The following is an 18,610-nucleotide window of genomic DNA, read 5'->3' on the forward strand; positions in this document are numbered from 1 at the left end:
AAACTTGCACTGTGGTTTCCTGCGCCAAATGATGACAGCACGATGTATCCTTTTTAACACTTGAGCTGCAAGTCAAAGTTTCCTCGCCTGACAACGCTGTGTTTAACACAATGGACTTTCACACTACATTCATACAACGCAAAACCTTGAACTCCGAATTTAAGAACAATAAAGAGCAAGCAATAACAATAGGATGCATCAAAATTAAAGCAAAAGGCTGACAAGCTTTGACGGTACAATTTAATAACTATAAGATATGGTGTTAACAGCAATGCTAAGAACGAGGGAAGCCAATTAAAACACGAAGACAGAGAAATGCCACGCTGCTAAATGTCAGAAACCGAAACACCTCAGGTCTCACAAACCTGTCAAGACACAATAGTGTTTTTTAAGGGAAATACTCATGAATGGCCATATCTGTATGCATATGCTTTTTAGGGTATGAGTGAACATTTCTTAGATTTTGTTTTTCCTGCAGATCTTATTCTCTTCAGTCCATAGGTGCACAGATGTTTTATTTCTCTCATAGCGCTTCGTGGCCTCCTGTCAGTTTGTGAAACAGCTCCTCGTTCAGGGTGTTGCTCTGCTCCCGGCTGCGTGTGGACATGAAGATGTAGCCGCCGATGTACTCATGGACAATCTTACAATCTGCTGTCACACAGCTAAAGGCGATGTTCACATTGCCATCAAACTCAATGGCAACCTGGTACAGATACAGAAAACTATTTAGTGATAGTTACATCAGCATGAGAGCTTGGAAATCCTGACAAATCTCACTGGCGTAGAAATATGTAAAGACAGATGACCTGTTTGATGTCCCAGTTGACGTTCCACTGCCTCATGGTGTTGTATCTCCAGGTTTTCACGACATCTCCGACACTCAGGTCAATGCGGATTAAACGATTGTTGGCAATGCCAAGCACCTCATCCTTGCGGCAACCTTTAAACCTGCAGAAATAATAATGTGTCGTTTCTGATGTCACGTACAACCTTTCTTAGATTACGGTTCACACTGAAAATTCCCAAAAGAAAAATTGCATTTGAAATACCCGGATGATGTACTTAAATCTGGAATCAGACTCTGATGATGAATTACATAACCTTATGAAATCGATGAGGTAAGTATCATAAATATACAGTGTCTAGTGCGTCATTTGGGGAGCAACTTGTGATTTATTTGTTTAGTTCCTGTTTGCTTTGTTTCTCTGTTGCCTTGGTTTGTGCTGCTGTTCATTTGTTGTCATGGATGCCATTGTTATTTTCAGTGTATCAGATAGTTACGCGTCTCTCCTCTATATTTCACATGTTGCTGCAGGTTGGGATTTTTTCCGATACTTTGCAGCCCGGTGTTCTTATGTGTTCTTTAGTATTTAACCCATGGTCCTTCAGCAAAATGGGTTCTGAATGCAACGCCAAGAAAAAAAAAATTACATTTGTACCTATGTGTTTAGTGCAGAACCAAGGAATTTGTGTGCAGGTGGTTGGGTTGGGGGGGGATGGGGGGTACAGATGAGGGGGTAGGATGTGTCTAAAATCTAAACTGAGGACATTTGAGGGACTCAAACACAACTATTAAAAAAGGTTTAAACGCTCACTGATGCTCTAGAAGGAAACATCCTCATCCTGTTCAAAAGTTTTCACACCCCCCCGGCACTTAATGCATCGTGTTTCCTTCTGGAGCATCAGTGAATGTTTGAACCTTTTTTAATAGCTGTGTTTGAGTCCCTCAGTTGTCCTTAGTGTGAAAAGATCAATCTCAAAATCATCCAGTCACTGCTGGAAAGGGTTCAAATTTGCAAAAGATGATGGAAAACGTTTCAGGTTACGAATGTAACCATGGTTCCCTGAGTAGGGAACGAGACACTGCGTCCTCTAGGGGTCGCTATGGGGAACACCTCGTCGTGACCCGTGTCTGAAGCATACAAATGAAAAAACACCAACGAGTTGGCCGGCGACAGCCTCTGACGTCACTACCGGTGCGACTATAAAACAGGCACCGGTAGACACGTCATTCACTTCTTCGTCTGAAGCTTGCGTCCGAAGCATGGCAGGGAGCTAGAGGACGCAGTGTCTCGTTCCCTACTCAGGGAACCATGGTTACATTCGTAACCTGAGACGTTCCCTTTCAAGGGAACTTCGAACTGCGTCCTCTAGGGGTCGCTATGGGGAACAGTATGCCCACGCCGCCATGCTGAGGGGAGTGCAGGCCAGAATCATGGCGAACACTAAGTACCAACTCTACCATTTCAATGGGAGTTGCCCCCGGGACGTTTAGACGGCTGTCTGTGACAATACCCCTTACGGCCAAAGGCCTAAGCTACATACCCAACTTAATTGTTAGGGCCTCGGCCCGGTGGTAGAGCTAAAGGCTTGGAATCAGGAAAGATTCCTTTATAGGGATACAGCTAGGAACCTAGCATTTTATGCTAAGTCTTGCCTGTCACACAGGGGCTAACGCTTGCTTCCGCAAAAGCTTGCTGAAGGAGCTGTCTCAACAGATCTCCAGTAGCAGCACCCTGTTTAGATAGGTATCCGAGGATACATGGGTGGAGTGACGCCCAAGATGAACGGGGCTTTTACCAGCTCAAGAAAGGGCACGAAGCAACCGCGCGAAGCCCTCACCATATAGGATTTTAGAAAGAACGCAGAGTACTAGCGTGCGAACTTACCACAGTGTGGATTTCAGAAAGTGTGCAAAGACTTCACGTGCACACTTACCATATCATGGATTTTCAAATACTGTTCTAAGGAAGGGCTCTCGTGGCACTCTGATAGAGCAGCTCATAGATGGAATGGTGCATCTCAAAAAAATATGTATGAGAGTCATCAACTCGATCTGTGGAAATAATGCTGGAGCGCTCTGGGAAAAACAGTGAACTCAGTCTCATATGAGAGGAGAACTCCTGAATCCAGAGTAGCACGCTCATAGGCGACCCTTCTTGGAATAGAGGAGCGCTGCTAAACTACCACGAGAATCGCCCGAATAGCCCCTCATGTTGAGGGAAGCGATGCTTGAAGTGTATAAACGAATACACACTGGCTGAATGGAGCCCAAGGAACCAAGGTCTAATCATCTCAAGAAAGGGAACGAGGCGGAGCGCGTAACCCTTACCATACAGGATTTCAGAAAGTGCGCAGAGTCTTGCGTGCACACTTACCAATACATGGATTTTTAGAAAGTGCGCAAAGTGTTCGCGTGCACACTGACCACCATGTGGTTTTCAGAAAGTACACAGAGCTTAGCGTGTGTACCTAAAGGTTCCTAAGCATCGCAGAGGCGCTGAACCGCACGGGAGAGGCAAGCTCGAATTTTATAAACCTCTAGCGAGGGGAGCATCACCTGAGGCAGCATATACAAGAAGACTTCTGTAACTGCCACCTTCACTTCCCGCTGGATGCGACAGCACAGCTTAAGCCGCCAGGAGACCCCTCAGGGTGACCTGGCTGGACATCCATGAAATTCCCTGCAGTGCTGTGCCAGGCCTGATGATCAAGGAGGCTCCCGCAGAAACCTGTGATCTCAGCCGCCTAATCGGAACATGAAGCCGGATGGCTGGTGCTGACGAGTGTTTAGTAAACACTGTAACTGAGCACTGCAAAGGAAACTCACAGAGTATTATTAGTAGACACATAACCACCAGCAATTTACACATAAGTATATACAGAAAGGGTTATTTCCCACCCTCCTGCGCTGGAGCCCCTCTCAAGGGGCTCCTCCTTTTAGTCCGGACCATCAGTAAGGTGGTTGCTATGAACATAGAACCAGCCAAAAACATTATAGGTCCAGCATAGGAGACTGTTATGCGTTAGAGGTTTCCACCTAACCTCGATCAGGTGGAGAGCTGGTGGTTACAGGGGAATTAGGAAGGGGAGGATAAAAGCAGAAGTTAAAAATACGAGCCTCAGTATCACTCTGACTCAGACGAGAACGCTGCCTCGTCTGGATCACATCCCTTAGGTTCTGCTTACCTCCTTGTGACCCACAAATCCTCTAACCCCTGCCCGCAGGTGGGGGAGGAGCGCGAGTCGCGACACTAGCCTTCTGTGCCCGTCTTTGATCCTCAGATCGAGACAGGCCAGGACCCCTATGTTGTTCGGGCTCAGACCTGGACCTTCGTGGAACAAAGGATCTGAAAGCAGTGGAGTGCGCCTTCGTCTCCCCGAACTTCTCGATCACCGTCTCAACGGAAATACTGAAAAGTTCAGAAGGCGAAACCTGAGCATGGAGAAGAAAGCCTTTTCTTTCTTCCTGATGTCTGCCAGGTTCATCCACAGATGTCTCTCCACCACCACCATGGCCGCCATAGTCCTGCGCTTGGCAGAGGCGGCCTGCTTGGTAGCCTGGAGAGAGGCCTGTGGTGCGGTGCAGCTCAGCTCCCTGATCAGGAAAAAGGCCTTCGCCTCTATCCAGGTCTCTTAGCAGATCAGTCTGATATGCTTGAAGCATTTATTTTGTAATAAAGCCACAGCCTGATCTGCTGCTGCGTATGCCTTGCCATTCAAGCGAGATGTATTTCTTGAAGGAGCTTAGATGGCAAGGAGGGAGATTAAGAGAGGATGTCTCCCCCGCAGAATGAAAGCTCTTTCTACAGGGGGCATCCTCTCATAGCCGTTTTCGTGCATCGCCTCGATGTCGGCAAAACTCTTATGCTGAAACCGATGGATGCGAGAAGAAAAACGGCCTCTTTCATTTCCTTTCGATCTCTGTATGGAGATCAGGCAGAAATGGAAGGCTCACCTGAGCTGGAGGGCTATGGTCGGAAAGATAACGCTCATCGAGGCGCGATCCATAAACTCCAACAGCTCTACATACGCAGGGCAGGAGAATTGAGAAGGCTCAGCCTCAGCTTCTTCACCATCCTCAAATATCTCCTGCTTTTCCTGGGTAAAAAACCCAGCAGAGCACTAACCTCAGTATCAGAAAGTGTTAAAGATATAACATCATCCTCCCGAGGTTCTCTCTCGTCCGCCGCCATTTTGAGCGCGAAAGGGAAAGTCCCTCTTTAAACCATTCAGACAGATCCACCTGAAATTCTAACGAGCTCATTCTTCTCCGTGCCTCAGCAGCGGCGGGTCCTGAACCGCGGGAAGCAGATGGCTGCCTTTTTTTTTTTTTTTTCGGAAAGAGAGACGAACGAGAGCGGAGCTTTTTCCTTGAAAAAACGCTCGCAATGCACGCAGATTGCCTCCTCAAAGACATCGCGTGCGTGCTCTTTACCCAAACAAATCACGTAAAGATCGTGTGTGTCATCAGGTGTGTCAAATAACGCCGACACGGATGCATACATTGTCTAAACGCTTGCTAGTAGTCGCCATGATAGACAGAGAAAGAGCGCTCTTACCGGTTCTTTCAGATGCACGCTTCAAACAAAACAGTCAGTGAAGACGAAGAAGTGAATGACGTGTTTTCCCGGTGCCTGTTTTATAGTCGCACCGGTAGTGACGTCAGAGGCTGTCGCCGGCCAACTCGTTGGTGTTTTTTCATTTGTATGCTTCAGACACGGGTCACGACGAGGTGTTCCCCATAGCGACCCCTAGAGGACGCAGTTCGAAGTTCCCTTGAAAGGGAACTAAAGAATCTGCAGGACCTGGAGGTTTTTCTGAAGAACAGTGCTCAGTTTAACTGTTCAGGACAAACAAGGGACTTATGAACAACCATCACAAAACAGAAAACAGTAATGGATCATCCAGGAAACCACACACAGTATTAAGAGCCAAGGCTGTGCACATGCTTCATAATCTCAGGATCAAAGCCTGAGTCGACAGAGAAGGTTGATGATCCGCGTCATGGTAGAAACACAGTTTGTCAACTAAAAACTTGTAACCCTGAGTTTGTTCAGCCATCATTATGGTACAGGCCCCTGGTGTTTCCTCCGAACTAAACAAACAAACAGGTGTGTGACGCCGTTACAGACCCTTTTAACTAAACTCACCTGACTACAATATAAGAGAGGCCGAAGTCAGGCAGGGCCTGCCAGATCTGAAGGAACTTCTGAATGGCGTCTGTTAATGAGAGCTGAGCTACGTTCTGATAGGCCTCCAGGATCCTCGGTGTGAGCTGAACAATTACAGAGAAAAAGACCAAAATCAAGTTCCAAAGCACTGAAGATTTAGATCACATTTTAATTTGATAGTCCTCTTTAAACTAACTATACGTAACTTTATAACTACATACAAGCCCTTAGCAGATATTAAACAGATACTCTAATGTCTGCTTGTTGACATGAAGTACTTCTAGTTAGTAGAATAGTGTTACCAAGACGAATAATGCAGTGATTAACCACTTGACACCGGTGCTACCTGCTTGGGTTTGTACTTCTTCTGGTAGCGTGGAGAGACGAGGCTGTGTGTGTTGATGCTTTCATCCGTCTGAGCCGCGTTAGTGCTGGGTGTGGTTTTCTGCATGGCCAAGAACGACTGGATACTCTGCACCTCGCTGGAGAAGGAGCTGTCCGCTAAAGTCTTGCCTTTGGAGGCCAAGCGACACGCAGCCATCCACCGGCTGTACTGCTGCTCCTAGAATACGACCGAGAGTCAGAGTCTGTCTGTAGTGATGGTGGACCTGTGTTAGCCGCTCTACAGGCCCCAAAATGACATTGTCATGGAAATGAACAACCAAAATGCCTCATTAGGTCTAAACTGGCCTCTACACACATACTGATGGCGCTCGAGCTGTTCTGCACAGATGATGGATGACTTACATGCTCACAGCGCAAGTAGACCTCATTCATGCCTTCTGGTCCAGGAATCAGCAACCTGATGCAAAACTTCTGCCCGGCAACACTCACATCCGGAGCCACCTCACAACCTGCGTCCAAGAAGAAAGAGTTGTGCGTTGTGTGTCTGTGCTGGGTTTACGTTCATGCTTCCTGAGAGAGTGTGATCACCTTTAAGGTTCATCTGTTGAATTGGCTCTTTACAGCTCTCCTCTTTACTCTTGAAGTAGGAGATGGTCGTGTCCTTAAATGTAAACCAGTATTGTTTATATCCTTTCAGTGTCAGCCTCTTCGGTCTGAGAAAAGGTGAAAGCACAGGGATATCCGTCATAAAACGTCAAAGTTTCAAAGCAGCTTTACAGACTGGATTCCTATATCGTGGCATTTATCAGTTGCTGTCATTATGAACTTTGGTAAGAGTTAAGAGTCTTTGATTAGTGAGGAATGTATGAGGGAGGGGAGCTGGGATCTGTGTCTTACCTGAATATTTTCAAGTAGTCATGTAGTTCTGGTGCCGTCATCGTTTCCTGTGTAGACACTTGAGATGTTAGAGATGCCAACAGTTCATTTTAGATGTATGTGTACGTGACTATCACTGAAACACACCTACAGCAGTAAAAAAAAGCTCTATAAAGCCTACTGCATCATATCTGATACTCAAAGGCCTCTAAATTACTGTTTCAATTACCAGCATGATCAAACCTGCTCATGGATGAGAATGAATCCAGCCACCTGAGCCCAGGATGAATATAACACATCAGGGTTTAGAGGAACTCTTACTTGTACATCTCTCAGTCAATGCATCAGTGTACTGCACTGCTTTATTTTTATTTTATGTTATTTTTGTATTTTATTTTATTATTTTATTTTATTTTATTTTGCCCCCACAATAAGAAAGAGCTTTGGCCAAACAACTAAGCAATGAGATATCACCTTATTAAGACATATTGGTGGGAGATATAAAGTGACAACTGATCTTTAGATGCATTTTATGTAAGTCGTCTGCTATACTGTTATAAAGATCTCATTAATTTACGTTACAAGCTATCAGAATTTCATTTTACTTTTTGACCATATAAACCTTCTCTACCTTTTCTTCATTTTCTTTTCTCCACGTGGCCCGCTGGTTTCTCACCTGTTCTCGCTTCTCCCATTAAATCTATGCTTGCTCTGTGCTTCTCCAGTGTTTGGTGAACGTCACCGTCACTATATTTCCAGTCCTGTCACTTCTGTCATCTCAGTCTGTTCAAGCTCACAAGCTCATGCTGAGCCTCTGATTACTTCACTTCTGGCCGAATGTCTGATGCACAAGGCACATAAAATGCGAAACACTAAGAGTTTTGGAGTCGTCATCTGATTGACTGATTCTTACAGGATTTCCAGGAGATGTGTGTGCCTTTGTGATGCCAAACCTCCTCATGGAAGGAAAAACAGCTGTTGTGTTTGCATCTGTTACAATGATCTCTTATCAGGATCAACTAAACGCTGGATTTTTAAAAGTATGTAAAGTTCACGGCATGGACTCTTGAAAACTGAAGACGGTGTTTTTTGGCTGAACACTGGTCTGTTATTGTAGACACATCAGCTGTGTCTCATTTGAAACATAATCATTAAATTCTATTATTCAGGACACTAACTGACCCTGCAAAGAACAAGGGCTTTAACTAGTTGGCTAATGCACAGCAGATAACAATTCCTGGGCTTTGCCAACTTCTATCAACAGTTTATCTGCAATTACAACCAGGCAGCAGCCCTTTTTTTGATGTTCGCCCTCCTAAACCCATCCTCCCTCCATCCAGTGGAGATACTGTGGTCCTCACCATGATGGATCACTTCTCCAAGGCGGTCCACTTCATTCCCTTCCCAGACTCCGTCTACTAGAGCACTGGTTCTCAACTCTGGTCCTGGGGACCCACAGAGCTGCATAGGTCTGTCACAAAGCTTTTAAACATTTCCCACGTGATTGTCCAGCAAATACAAACGCAGATCGTTTAACACATATATCAGGGCTCATTGCATCAAGCATGAGGTATGCTGTCACAACAGGAACCTGCTGTGTGTATTGCTCTGCTCACCGAGGGCTTCCTTCCTGCAGACTTTAGTTCCAGTCCTACTGTATTTTTCTAGTAATCTGAACACCTTGATTAGTTGCTTCAGATGTGTTTGATTAGGTTTGGAGCTGAACTCTGCAGGAAGGTAGCAGGGTTCCCACTGTGACAACTATATATATATATATATAGTGTTTCCTGAACCGTATTAGTATTTCCTGGGCATTTATGGAGGAAATGTTCAAAAGCTTTGTGATAGTAAAGACTTTCCCAAAACTGAACTGATATAGGAGAAAACCAACCGAGCTGCCAGAATGAAACGTATTTATTATTCAGTAATTACTGAGCTTTTATATATGGGTCATTCTGCAGAATTGGTCCAAAGTCAGAGCTGGAAACATCTTGAAGAAAAAAAAGTGTCTTTTTCCAAACAATTTTGCTGTATGCAAATTGTATAATATCCAAGGTACGTATTTCTAGTAACTGCGCAGTTAATTCTCATATTGTATTTTCAGAAAGTTTTTGAATATTTGTCCTCTCCCCAAATTTGTCACTACCGAAACATAGTCATAATAATTTATTTAGAAGGGTGATATTGTCCTATTAAGATTTAGCTTACGTCTACATTGTAAATATATATTTTTTCTATTTTATTTATTTATTTTTTTCAGAGGTAAATCAGTAACAATTACATTTTTAACAATATTTCAAGTGTAATTTATGAGATACGTTGTACTTGGAATCCCAAATTTTCATAAAAGGCAAAAAGTTGATCAAAATGAATTCAAAGTTTGAATATACATTGATCCAAAAACTATCATAACATCTTAGTTGATAATTCAATATACTCTCATGTTTTGGTCGTGACAGTAATGCTTTGGTTGTGACCACATCACGTTACAGAATTTTAACTTCTACTAAAATACTAAAAAACTGCATAACTTTACTATAATTTTGTATTATAATTACAATAATTTCGTTTATTTTCCACAAATATGAGGATTATGTGTTCCCTTTTGTCTCTATTTAAACAAAGATGACATGTTTTGATCGTGGCTGTTTTGGTAGTGACAATTTTATGGGATAACACCCACCAAGGAATATAAAAATATGTTATTATGTGATTGGTTTGGTGTAGTCTTGTGATCATGTGTTAGAGCTGTGTTTGGAAGGACTGTGTATATATCATGGAACTGACCAGCATGTCGTCCGCACTGCTCTCTCCTTCCATCTTCACCTCCAGACACTGTAGAGCTGAATCCAGATCGTCCATAGCTGGACACGACGCCACGAACTGCTCCGTCAGAGACACTTTCCCGATGTGGTACTGAAGCGATCACAAAAACATAACCCTGCACTTAAGCTCCAGTTGTGTTAGAACACTGTCCGCAGTGATCACGATGATAGATCACTGTTCATTTGTACGGTGAGCTGATATCTGTTCTCTTTCACACCTGTAAGGCAGCGAACACCATCATCTCCTCCTCAGTGCATTCAATTTCCTCCAGCAGGATGGCCCACCTCGCCTGTTCATACAGCTGCGTCAGACGCACCGCATCAGCCTGCCGGACACAGGAAACTTTTTTTTTTTTTTTTAATTTTTCTTTATTTTTATTTTATTTTATTTTACTTGACTTTATTTTACTTTGTTTTTATTTCATTTTACTTTATTTTTATTATATTATATTATATTATATTATATTTTATTTTATTTTTATATTATTTTATTGTTATTTTACTTTATTTTAATTTTACTTAATTTAATTTAATTTAATTTTACTTTATTTTACTTTATTTTATTTTAATTATATTTTACTTTTTTATTTTTATATTATTTTATTTTACTTTATTTTAATTTTACTTAATTTTACTTTACTTTTACTTTATTTTACTTTAATTATTTTTTATTATATTTTACTTTATTTTATTTTTATATTTTTTATTTTACTTTATTTTATTTTACTTTATTTTTATTTTATTTTATTTTATTTTATTATTTTACTTTATTTTACTTTACTTTATTTTACTTTATTTTTATTTTACTTAATTTTACTTTACTTTTACTTTATTTTACTTTAATTATTTTTTATTATATTTTACTTTATTTTATTTTTATATTTTTTATTTTACTTTATTTTATTTTACTTTATTTTTATTTTTATTTTATTTTATTTTATTTTATTTTATTATTTTATTTTACTTTACTTTACTTTACTTTATTTTTATTTTATTTTTTATTATATCATTTAAAGAAAGTAAGTTTCATTGTTTCATTCCGTTTATACTTATACATTTTTATTTATATTTATATCTACAGATTATTTTACAAACATGTTCCATGTAAATAATGTGATGTGCTTTTATGATATTTAAAAGTTAAGGCTGTCATTTTGCACTTATTTGGCCAAAGACTAAAAAATAAACACAAGATGAACCTCAAATACTAAAAACGGAAATCTTTTTGTTTTGTAATTGTGAAACACAGCAAGAATAGACTGAAGGAATGTGCTGGATTTGGTAGGTGCAACTAGAATATGCAAATATTGTTTTATATATGTTTTGTTTGTTTTTTCAACATGATGAAGAGCTATGGCCAGCACTGATGTGGTCTGGCGTCATACTGTACCTACTGTACCTGTGGTGAGATGTCGTGAAAGGTGTAGTATTTGAAACGCAGCAGGAGTTTATCATTTTCTTTGACTCCCTGTTGTAGAAGAGAACGGGATGAATCCAGCCACCTGAGCAGAGATCACAGCACATTCTCAGTCATTTCCCTCATACTCACACTGCACTGGGTTTGGGGCACGGAGTGCAGCATGATGTGGAAAAATAAAGCTCTTTAGCATAAGGCTGAAAGAAGAACATCTGGATATTTTCTGAATGCACTGCACTGTAGTCCCTCCTCACACGCACAGTGAATGTAGTCCTGTGTATTCTGCCGTTACTCTACCTGCTGTTGATATGTGCTTTCTCCGTGATGTTAGTTGAGCGGTAGAGTTTAGCGATGGTCTCTGGGGCCGGAGCAGGCTGACTGACCGCCAGCATCTTGTACACAGCCTCAGTTTCAGGCGTTTCAGCGAAGAAAGCAGGCATGCCGTTCGCAAGCTTTGGGATGATGCCTGCGAGTGCACAAATAAACACACGTCTAAACACTTTTCTATTTTAATACACAAATGTAATTTATTTCTGTGATGCGCAGCTGTATTTTCAGCATCATTACTGCAGTCTTCAGTGTCACATGATCTTCAGAAATCATAATAATATGATGATTTATTATCAGAGCTGAAACTGTTCTGCTGCTTCAGATTCTTCTGGAACCTGCGATGCTTTTTCAGGATTCTTTGATGAATAAAAAGTTAAAAACAAGAGCATTTATTTAAAAAAGAAATCTTTTCGAACAATATACACTACAGTTCCTGACATTTTTATTCTTTCTTTTTTTTGAAAGAAATTAAATCTTTTATTCATCAAGGATGTGTTAAATTGTTAAGAAGTGATAGCAAAGATTTATATTGTTAGAAAAGATTTATATTTTAAAATAAATGCTGTTCTTTTTAACTTTTTATTCATCAAAGAATCCTGAAAAAAGTATCACAGTTTCCAAAAAAATATTTGGCAGCACAACAGTTTCCAACACTGATAATCCTAATAATAAATCATCATATTAGAATGATTTCTGAAGATCATGTGACACTTTATACTGTAGTCATGATGCTGAAAATACAGCTGCACATCACAGAAATACATTACAGTTTAAAGGATATTAAAATAGAAACATAAGATCAAATAAGAACATAAGGGACTTCTTTAACAAACATCACAAGTGTTACTGATGCCAAAGCTTCGGCCGGTCGTGTATGTAACATATATTCAGTATCAGAGCAGCTTCCGCTGACCTTCACTTGTGCGCGTAACAACTAAATATTTCCCCATTTATTTCTTTATTGTGTGTAAGCATTCTTTCTACATGAATTGCTCACTTGAAGGAAGTGGTGCGCGTGTGATGTCATACAGCTCTTCCTCAACATCTTTATCTTTCTTCTTCTTCTTCTCCTCCACTGGCCAGAGCAGGGACAGTTCCTCTGGGCGGCGGATGTCTAAGGAAAGCAGAAGCGGACTCGTGAGCAATGTTTCGTTTGATTTGCTGCAGACACGGATCAGTCTGACACTCACTCAGGAGCTTGCAGAGGCCGGTGACGCAGCGGAAGACGGGGCTGGAGAAGCAGGCTCTGAGGCGCAGGGTGACGCCGCTGGGCAGCAGCAGACGCAGGGGCTTGTGCTGCGGAGTGAGACAGAGCCGGGCGTCCGCGTGAATCCCACACTTATCCAGCGTCCAGGACGGCTTCAGCAACCACTGCTGCTTCTGCTCCCACCACAGAGCGTGATCCGACCAGTCCTGCTTGATTTCTGGACAAGCACCCACATGATTAACACAACAGAAGCTGTTCGGAAGAATGTGCCAGAAAATCAGAGAACTGCATGCATTTTTTATTTTTATCATTTTTTTATTATATATTAATGAAAACCATCGCAGAGGTTTGGAACAAAATGTTTTTTTTTTTTTTGCAAACTAACAAGTCTCAGTTAGCTTAATGCAGTACATGAAGCAAGGTTTTTTTAAAATCATATAATAAAAACAAATAAAAACAAATAAATAAATAAATAAATATATAGAATAGAAAAAGAACAGAGCAAGCTAGTGTTAGAAGCCTTTTTTTGCTTTTGTTAATTGTATAATAAATAAAAAAGGAAACAAATAGAATACAAAAAGATTAGAGAAGCTAGTGTTAGTTTCTTTCTTTTTTTTAAGAAAACACGCTGTTAATAAATGAACAGAGTGCAAGTCTACAAGGGGCATGTTTTTTTAAGAATAGAATTAGAATAGAGAGTGCTAGAGTTAGAGGGTCAAATAAAGAAGGAAGAGATGTGTTTTTAGCCGATTCTTGAAGACGGTTAAGGACTCAGCTGCTAAATTAAACTCTTCAGTCTTAGACTAAAGTGTAAGTCTGAGCTGTTTCAGCTGAGAGAAACGTGCACTGACTGATCGTAAAATATATCAGTGCTTTTATTTCATATTAAAAGTGTGTTTATAAAAATGACTTAAATGTCCTAATCCTGGTTTAGTCTCAGCCCTGTGTGTGAGACCGGGTCTAAGAATCACACCTTCTGAGAATCTGACTTCGACAGTAAAACCAGAGACTGCAGAATTAACCCTCAGCAGAAGGAGAAGGAGCTCATGCCTGACTTTGCCTTTACTTGGAAATATTTGACGCTTTCAGACTCAAAAGCAAAAACACACCGTATCATGTAAAGTCACAGACATCAGACATCGACTCACGTGACTTCTCCACCACTTTGAGGATGACTCCGCCGATGTGCAGATCTGAGGTGACACTGATTTTAAGCGGCGGGGCGTCGGGCCCCAGCTCCTCCACAGACACAGACAGATCCCACGCCGCCATTCTGACCTGAACACAGACGCACTCTCTGTAACCTGCTCTAGTCACCACTACATGATTATTACTAGTCTCCTCCTGAATCCCACATCAGCCTCAGCTCAACATATGCTCGGTTTCTTTCTTACAAATAACATAAAATCAATTATTCTTGATGCCTGTGAAAAACTATTTAAAGGAGAAGTTTACATTAAAACACACATTTGAACATTAAATGTTAAATCCATTTTTATTTTGTACAGAATTTAATGTAATGGTATCAGAAGTAACTAATTCAGTTACAGTAACAAATTTACTGTGTTTGCTGTAAATTATATACTGTATACTGAATTTCTTAGTAATGCATTACAGCAACAGTGTTTACACACACACACACACACACACACACATATAAATTATTTAAATAAATATCTAATTAAAATTTTAAAGTACTTTGCATAACCCAGCCCCCCTCTGTTTTTTTCATTTCAGCACTTTTGCTCTTCTCTAAAATTTGCTTGATTGTTTTATTCTGTGTGTAAACTAAATACATAATTTATGTTAAATTAGTTAAAGTCCACTTCACATTATATAAAATGATACATAGTTATCCAAGACATGAATTGGAATGTTCAGGAACAGGAGTAAATGAGCTCTACTCACGCAGGAAGGTCTACACACAGATGTTGAGTGCACCGGGGATATCTGACACACACCCAGAACTCATGAGGACAGAAGAAAGCTAGTGTAGGCCTAGAGGCCCGTGCGTGTCTCTCTCATTTCTACTCATTTCTACACCTTACACCAGAACATCCCACCCTTCCTTTCTCTGTTTCTCTCTCTTTTCTCTCCGTTTCTTACCTCGTTTGGTTGTGGTTCCAAAAACTGTTGAGCGGTGTTCAGACTACGCCCTTGGTCTCGGTCTCTGTCTCGGTCTCTGTCTCTGTCAGGAACGTGTGAGACTCGTGCTGTCACTTCCTCCCTCTTCTCTCTCTCGCTCTCTCTCTGTCTTTCTTTCTCTGCAGACGTTTCACCCGTCTATGGCTCTTCTCTTTTTCAGACTGACTTCTTAAAGCTGACCATAAATAGCTTTCTCTTCCTCTTCCTGTCACAGAGATGCTCTGTTAAAGTGAAACAAAGCCATACACACCATTTTGATTGTTTGTGTATGTATGAAGACATCTGCTCTCTCAATAGAGTTTAATTCATTTGGCTTTTCTTCAGATCTGCACTTATACATCATCATTATACAGGTGCCTTCAGAGCTGCCTCTGTGTGTGTGTGTGTTTTCTCCAAAGGTGATCAAAATCCATCACCATTGTTGTATCAGTTGTTTAGAATGACAGATAAGGGCCAGAAATATGTAAAAACAAAACAAAAACAAAAAACCTTTAAAGCTTAAGTAAGTGTTGGCCCTCTAGTGGTAAAGAATGTATACCTTCATGCTTCTTGTGAAAGAATGTGCTCTGCATCAGTGATTCCTGGAGGTTTGCCATGAATTTATGATCCTTGCTTCTCTTTTTTTTCTTTGTTGGTTACAACAACCTCCCAGAAAACACAGAACGGTCTCCTGATGATAGTTTTTGGGAACTTTCCTGGCTAACCAAAAACAAACCATAACAAAATAACCAAAAATTGTTATCTGGGCTTCAGCTACTTTTTCTGTGTATGGATTATACTTCACACACATGCACGATATTTCCCACAAAATCCATCCCTACAGCAAGGAAATATAGATCAGCGGAACAGAATATCTGGGTGAAGACGTAGTTTAGAGGATCAGTGTTTTGCCATCTTCCGTTAATCACATTTTGTTAGTGTAGTTTTAAAGAATTGTGTTTAAATGTGTTGTTCTACAGTCAGAAGCTGATTCCTTAAAGAGACAGTTCACCAAAAAAAAAAAAAAAAAAAAGTGTCATCATTTACTCAATCTCAAGTTGTTCCAAAGCTGTGTTTCTTTCTTCTGCTGAACACAGAAGCAGGTGTTTTTAAGAATGCTTGTATCCGCTGATGGTAGCAGTACTTCCCCTCCACACTGTGTTCGGTTCATCAGGAGGAAGAATCTCACACAGCTCTGGAACATCTTTAGGGCGAGTAAAGGACAGAATCGTATTTTGAGGTGAACTGAGCTGTGCCTTTAAATAAACCTGTTGAACCTAACCCTAAAACACTGCCACTGCTTTCATGGCTCTAACAGCTCAGTGTTTGACCAAACTATCCTGGACTTTCTGCACTTAAAAATTCCATTGAACTGACCACAAGGAGAAGGTTACACAAAAATCATACATTTTACTATTAGATGCTAAGTTTGGGTGCATTATATATATATTTTTATTGTATTATAAATTAGTTTTATAGTCTATACCGTAATATAATGCAATTACATCAGAACTAATTGTATGATACAAAAAAAAAAATGTAATGAAATCAACTTTTTCAAAGGAAAAGTCATTAAATGATAGATTAGACCCATCACTATACAGATCAGCACGGTGTTATCATGCACAAAATTAACTCACGCAGCACAGAACTGCTTGAAACTCTATTAATGCACTTTTTCTTTTTTTTTAATAGTAGCCTGTAGCATGAACACAGCCGATGTGTGAAGACGGTAGTATAAATAGCAGCTGATTTTGCTTCTTGTTCAGTCAAATCACACTGAGAACTGACCGTCGAGCTGAACACACGGCATTGTGGGATACGGTACCCCACAGTAACACTGAGATGTGACTGAATACTGCACATCGTAACCACAACTTGCATAAAGTACCGCAGTAATGACCCACTGCACACAGTTACACACATCACACAGCTTCACGGATCCAGAACTTTATTAAACCCATGCTGCTTTTCAATATGATGAAGCTGAAAACACAGTCAGCTAATCGACCGCAAACTATAAAAGAACCCAGACAGGTGGGAGGCAGTTCAGAAGAGCGTTACAGAGCACAATAACAGCCATGCGTTCACATTCAGACACACAGAGAGGATCAATGAGGACACAGCCCTCTCCTCCAAAACACAGACAGAACACAACTAGACTCAGAACCAATCTGCCAAATACTGAGGTGTAAAAGAGAAAAGAAAAGAAATACAAAGATAAAGGTTTAATATGAAGGCTCGAAAGCCACACTAATGTATCTGAGGCTAGATGCCCTCGAAGTGTGAGGAGAGGGTCCGGGTCGGTGTGTGAAGGATTCGTCCCGCCGTCGTCTTCTGCTGATGGATAATGTGCTGGCTATGCTGCTCCTCTGATCACCGGATGGCTATGAGCCCCACGTCTATCAGCTTCTGGATCTTCAGAGCGATGACGGGGTTCTTCAGGTGACTGCATGCACAGAGAAGAACACACACACACACACACACACACATTACAAAACAACTAAACACTAGAATTATAGCAGTCACAGAAGTCTATAGACATATTCATGATAAAAATATTGTGCTTAAACGAAAAAACCAAACACTTTCGTATCATTAAGACTTTGTTTTCGATTTGACATTTTCATTACAGTTAGGTTTTCCACCGAATTCTCATTTTAATAGTTTTGCATGAATTCTGCTAGTGCTGCAATTTATATTTTTATCTTTTAATTTCTATTCATTTTGTTACTTTTAATCTCTTCAGGTGTATTTGAATGTTTTTGTTCATACTTGCCTTCAAGAACGCACCATTTTTAAAATAATAACAGTAGTGTTCATTTTGTCCTGTTTTTGTTTAGTCTAGTTTTAGCCAATGAAAACTTAAATCACACTTTTGTCATGCTGGATAACAGTTAAACTGATAACAAAAAATAATAATGTTAAAAATTACAATCTTAAAGACTGTATTACAGGATATTTAAATAAAAATCTGAAGCATCAGAACAGTTTCAGCTCTGATAATAAATCATCATATTATTATGATTTCTGAAGATCATGTGACACTGAAGACTGCAGTAATGATGCTGAAAATACAGCTGTGCATCACAGAAATAAATTACAGTTTAATGTGTATTAAAATAGAAAAACGTTATTTTACATCATAATAATAATATAATTTTTTCCCTGTATTTTTGATCAGATAAATGCAGCCTTGCTGAGCAGAGGAGACTCCTGTAAAGAACATCACTGATCCAAACGCTTGACCGCTCGTGTGTGTGTGTTTGTTACAGACGTGCAGGATCCAGGGCTCTGTGGAAATAAGGTTTGAGGGTCTCTTACTCGCTGAGGGCCTGCGGGTCTTTCTGCATCTGCTCTAAGATCAAGCGCATGGCAGGATCGCTCATGATCTGCTGCACCTCGGGGTCAGACATGGCCCTGCGCTTCACGTCCTCTGGACTGTCGTTCCTCATGGCCTGGCTCACCATGCAGCGCTGCAGACCCTCGCTGGCCTCCTGTCAAACATCATGTTAGCATCTTCACAGCTCAG

At 40.7% G+C, this 18,610-nt stretch overlaps 2 protein-coding genes across 3 annotated transcripts in view; both read right to left on the bottom strand.

Annotated features, from left to right (window-relative positions):
* Positions 1-222: 222 nt before the first annotated feature.
* im:7154036 (fermitin family homolog 3) lies at positions 223-15,216 on the bottom strand. 2 transcript variants are annotated; one of them, XM_042757054.1, is made up of 15 exons: positions 15,061-15,216; positions 14,103-14,232; positions 12,938-13,171; positions 12,745-12,861; positions 11,715-11,883; positions 11,400-11,502; positions 10,219-10,326; positions 9,963-10,091; positions 7,197-7,243; positions 6,888-7,012; positions 6,702-6,808; positions 6,301-6,516; positions 5,934-6,058; positions 807-948; positions 223-703 (listed from the first exon to the last, which is right to left on the bottom strand). In XM_042757054.1, the coding sequence occupies exons 2-15, from the start codon at positions 14,224-14,226 to the stop codon at positions 524-526; spliced, it is 1,926 nt and encodes a 641-aa protein (XP_042612988.1). In that variant the 5' UTR covers positions 14,227-14,232; positions 15,061-15,216; the 3' UTR covers positions 223-523. The 2 variants fall into 2 exon arrangements, with proteins under 2 accessions (XP_042612988.1, XP_042612990.1); XM_042757056.1 differs by lacking the exon at positions 15,061-15,216 and adding an exon at positions 14,863-15,042.
* A 1,796-nt stretch (positions 15,217-17,012) lies between these two features.
* The window catches only part of LOC109053508 (stress-induced phosphoprotein 1), a 10,324-nt gene continuing 8,726 nt past the window's right edge, over positions 17,013-18,610 (bottom strand). Inside the window, 2 exon segments of the mRNA XM_042757057.1 lie at positions 17,013-17,527; positions 18,403-18,575. Of these exon segments, the coding sequence (XP_042612991.1) occupies positions 17,455-17,527; positions 18,403-18,575 (246 nt within the window). The 3' untranslated portion in view covers positions 17,013-17,454.

The sequence above is a fragment of the Cyprinus carpio genome, chromosome A5 (genome assembly GCF_018340385.1).
Source record: "Cyprinus carpio isolate SPL01 chromosome A5, ASM1834038v1, whole genome shotgun sequence".
Lineage (NCBI taxonomy): Eukaryota > Metazoa > Chordata > Actinopteri > Cypriniformes > Cyprinidae > Cyprinus > Cyprinus carpio.

Excerpts from the sequence above, each read along its gene's own strand:
- im:7154036 (XM_042757054.1), bottom strand. The coding sequence starts at position 14,226 with ATGGCGGCGTGGGATCTGTCTGTGTCTGTGGAGGAGCTGGGGCCCGAC. Across the intron at positions 11,884-12,744 it reads ACGCGCACCACTTCCTTCAA|GCATCATCCCAAAGCTTGCG; the intron begins GTGAGCAATTCA and ends GTGCACTCGCAG. Across the intron at positions 6,809-6,887 it reads TCAACAGATGAACCTTAAAG|GTTGTGAGGTGGCTCCGGAT; the intron begins GTGATCACACTC and ends TCTTGGACGCAG.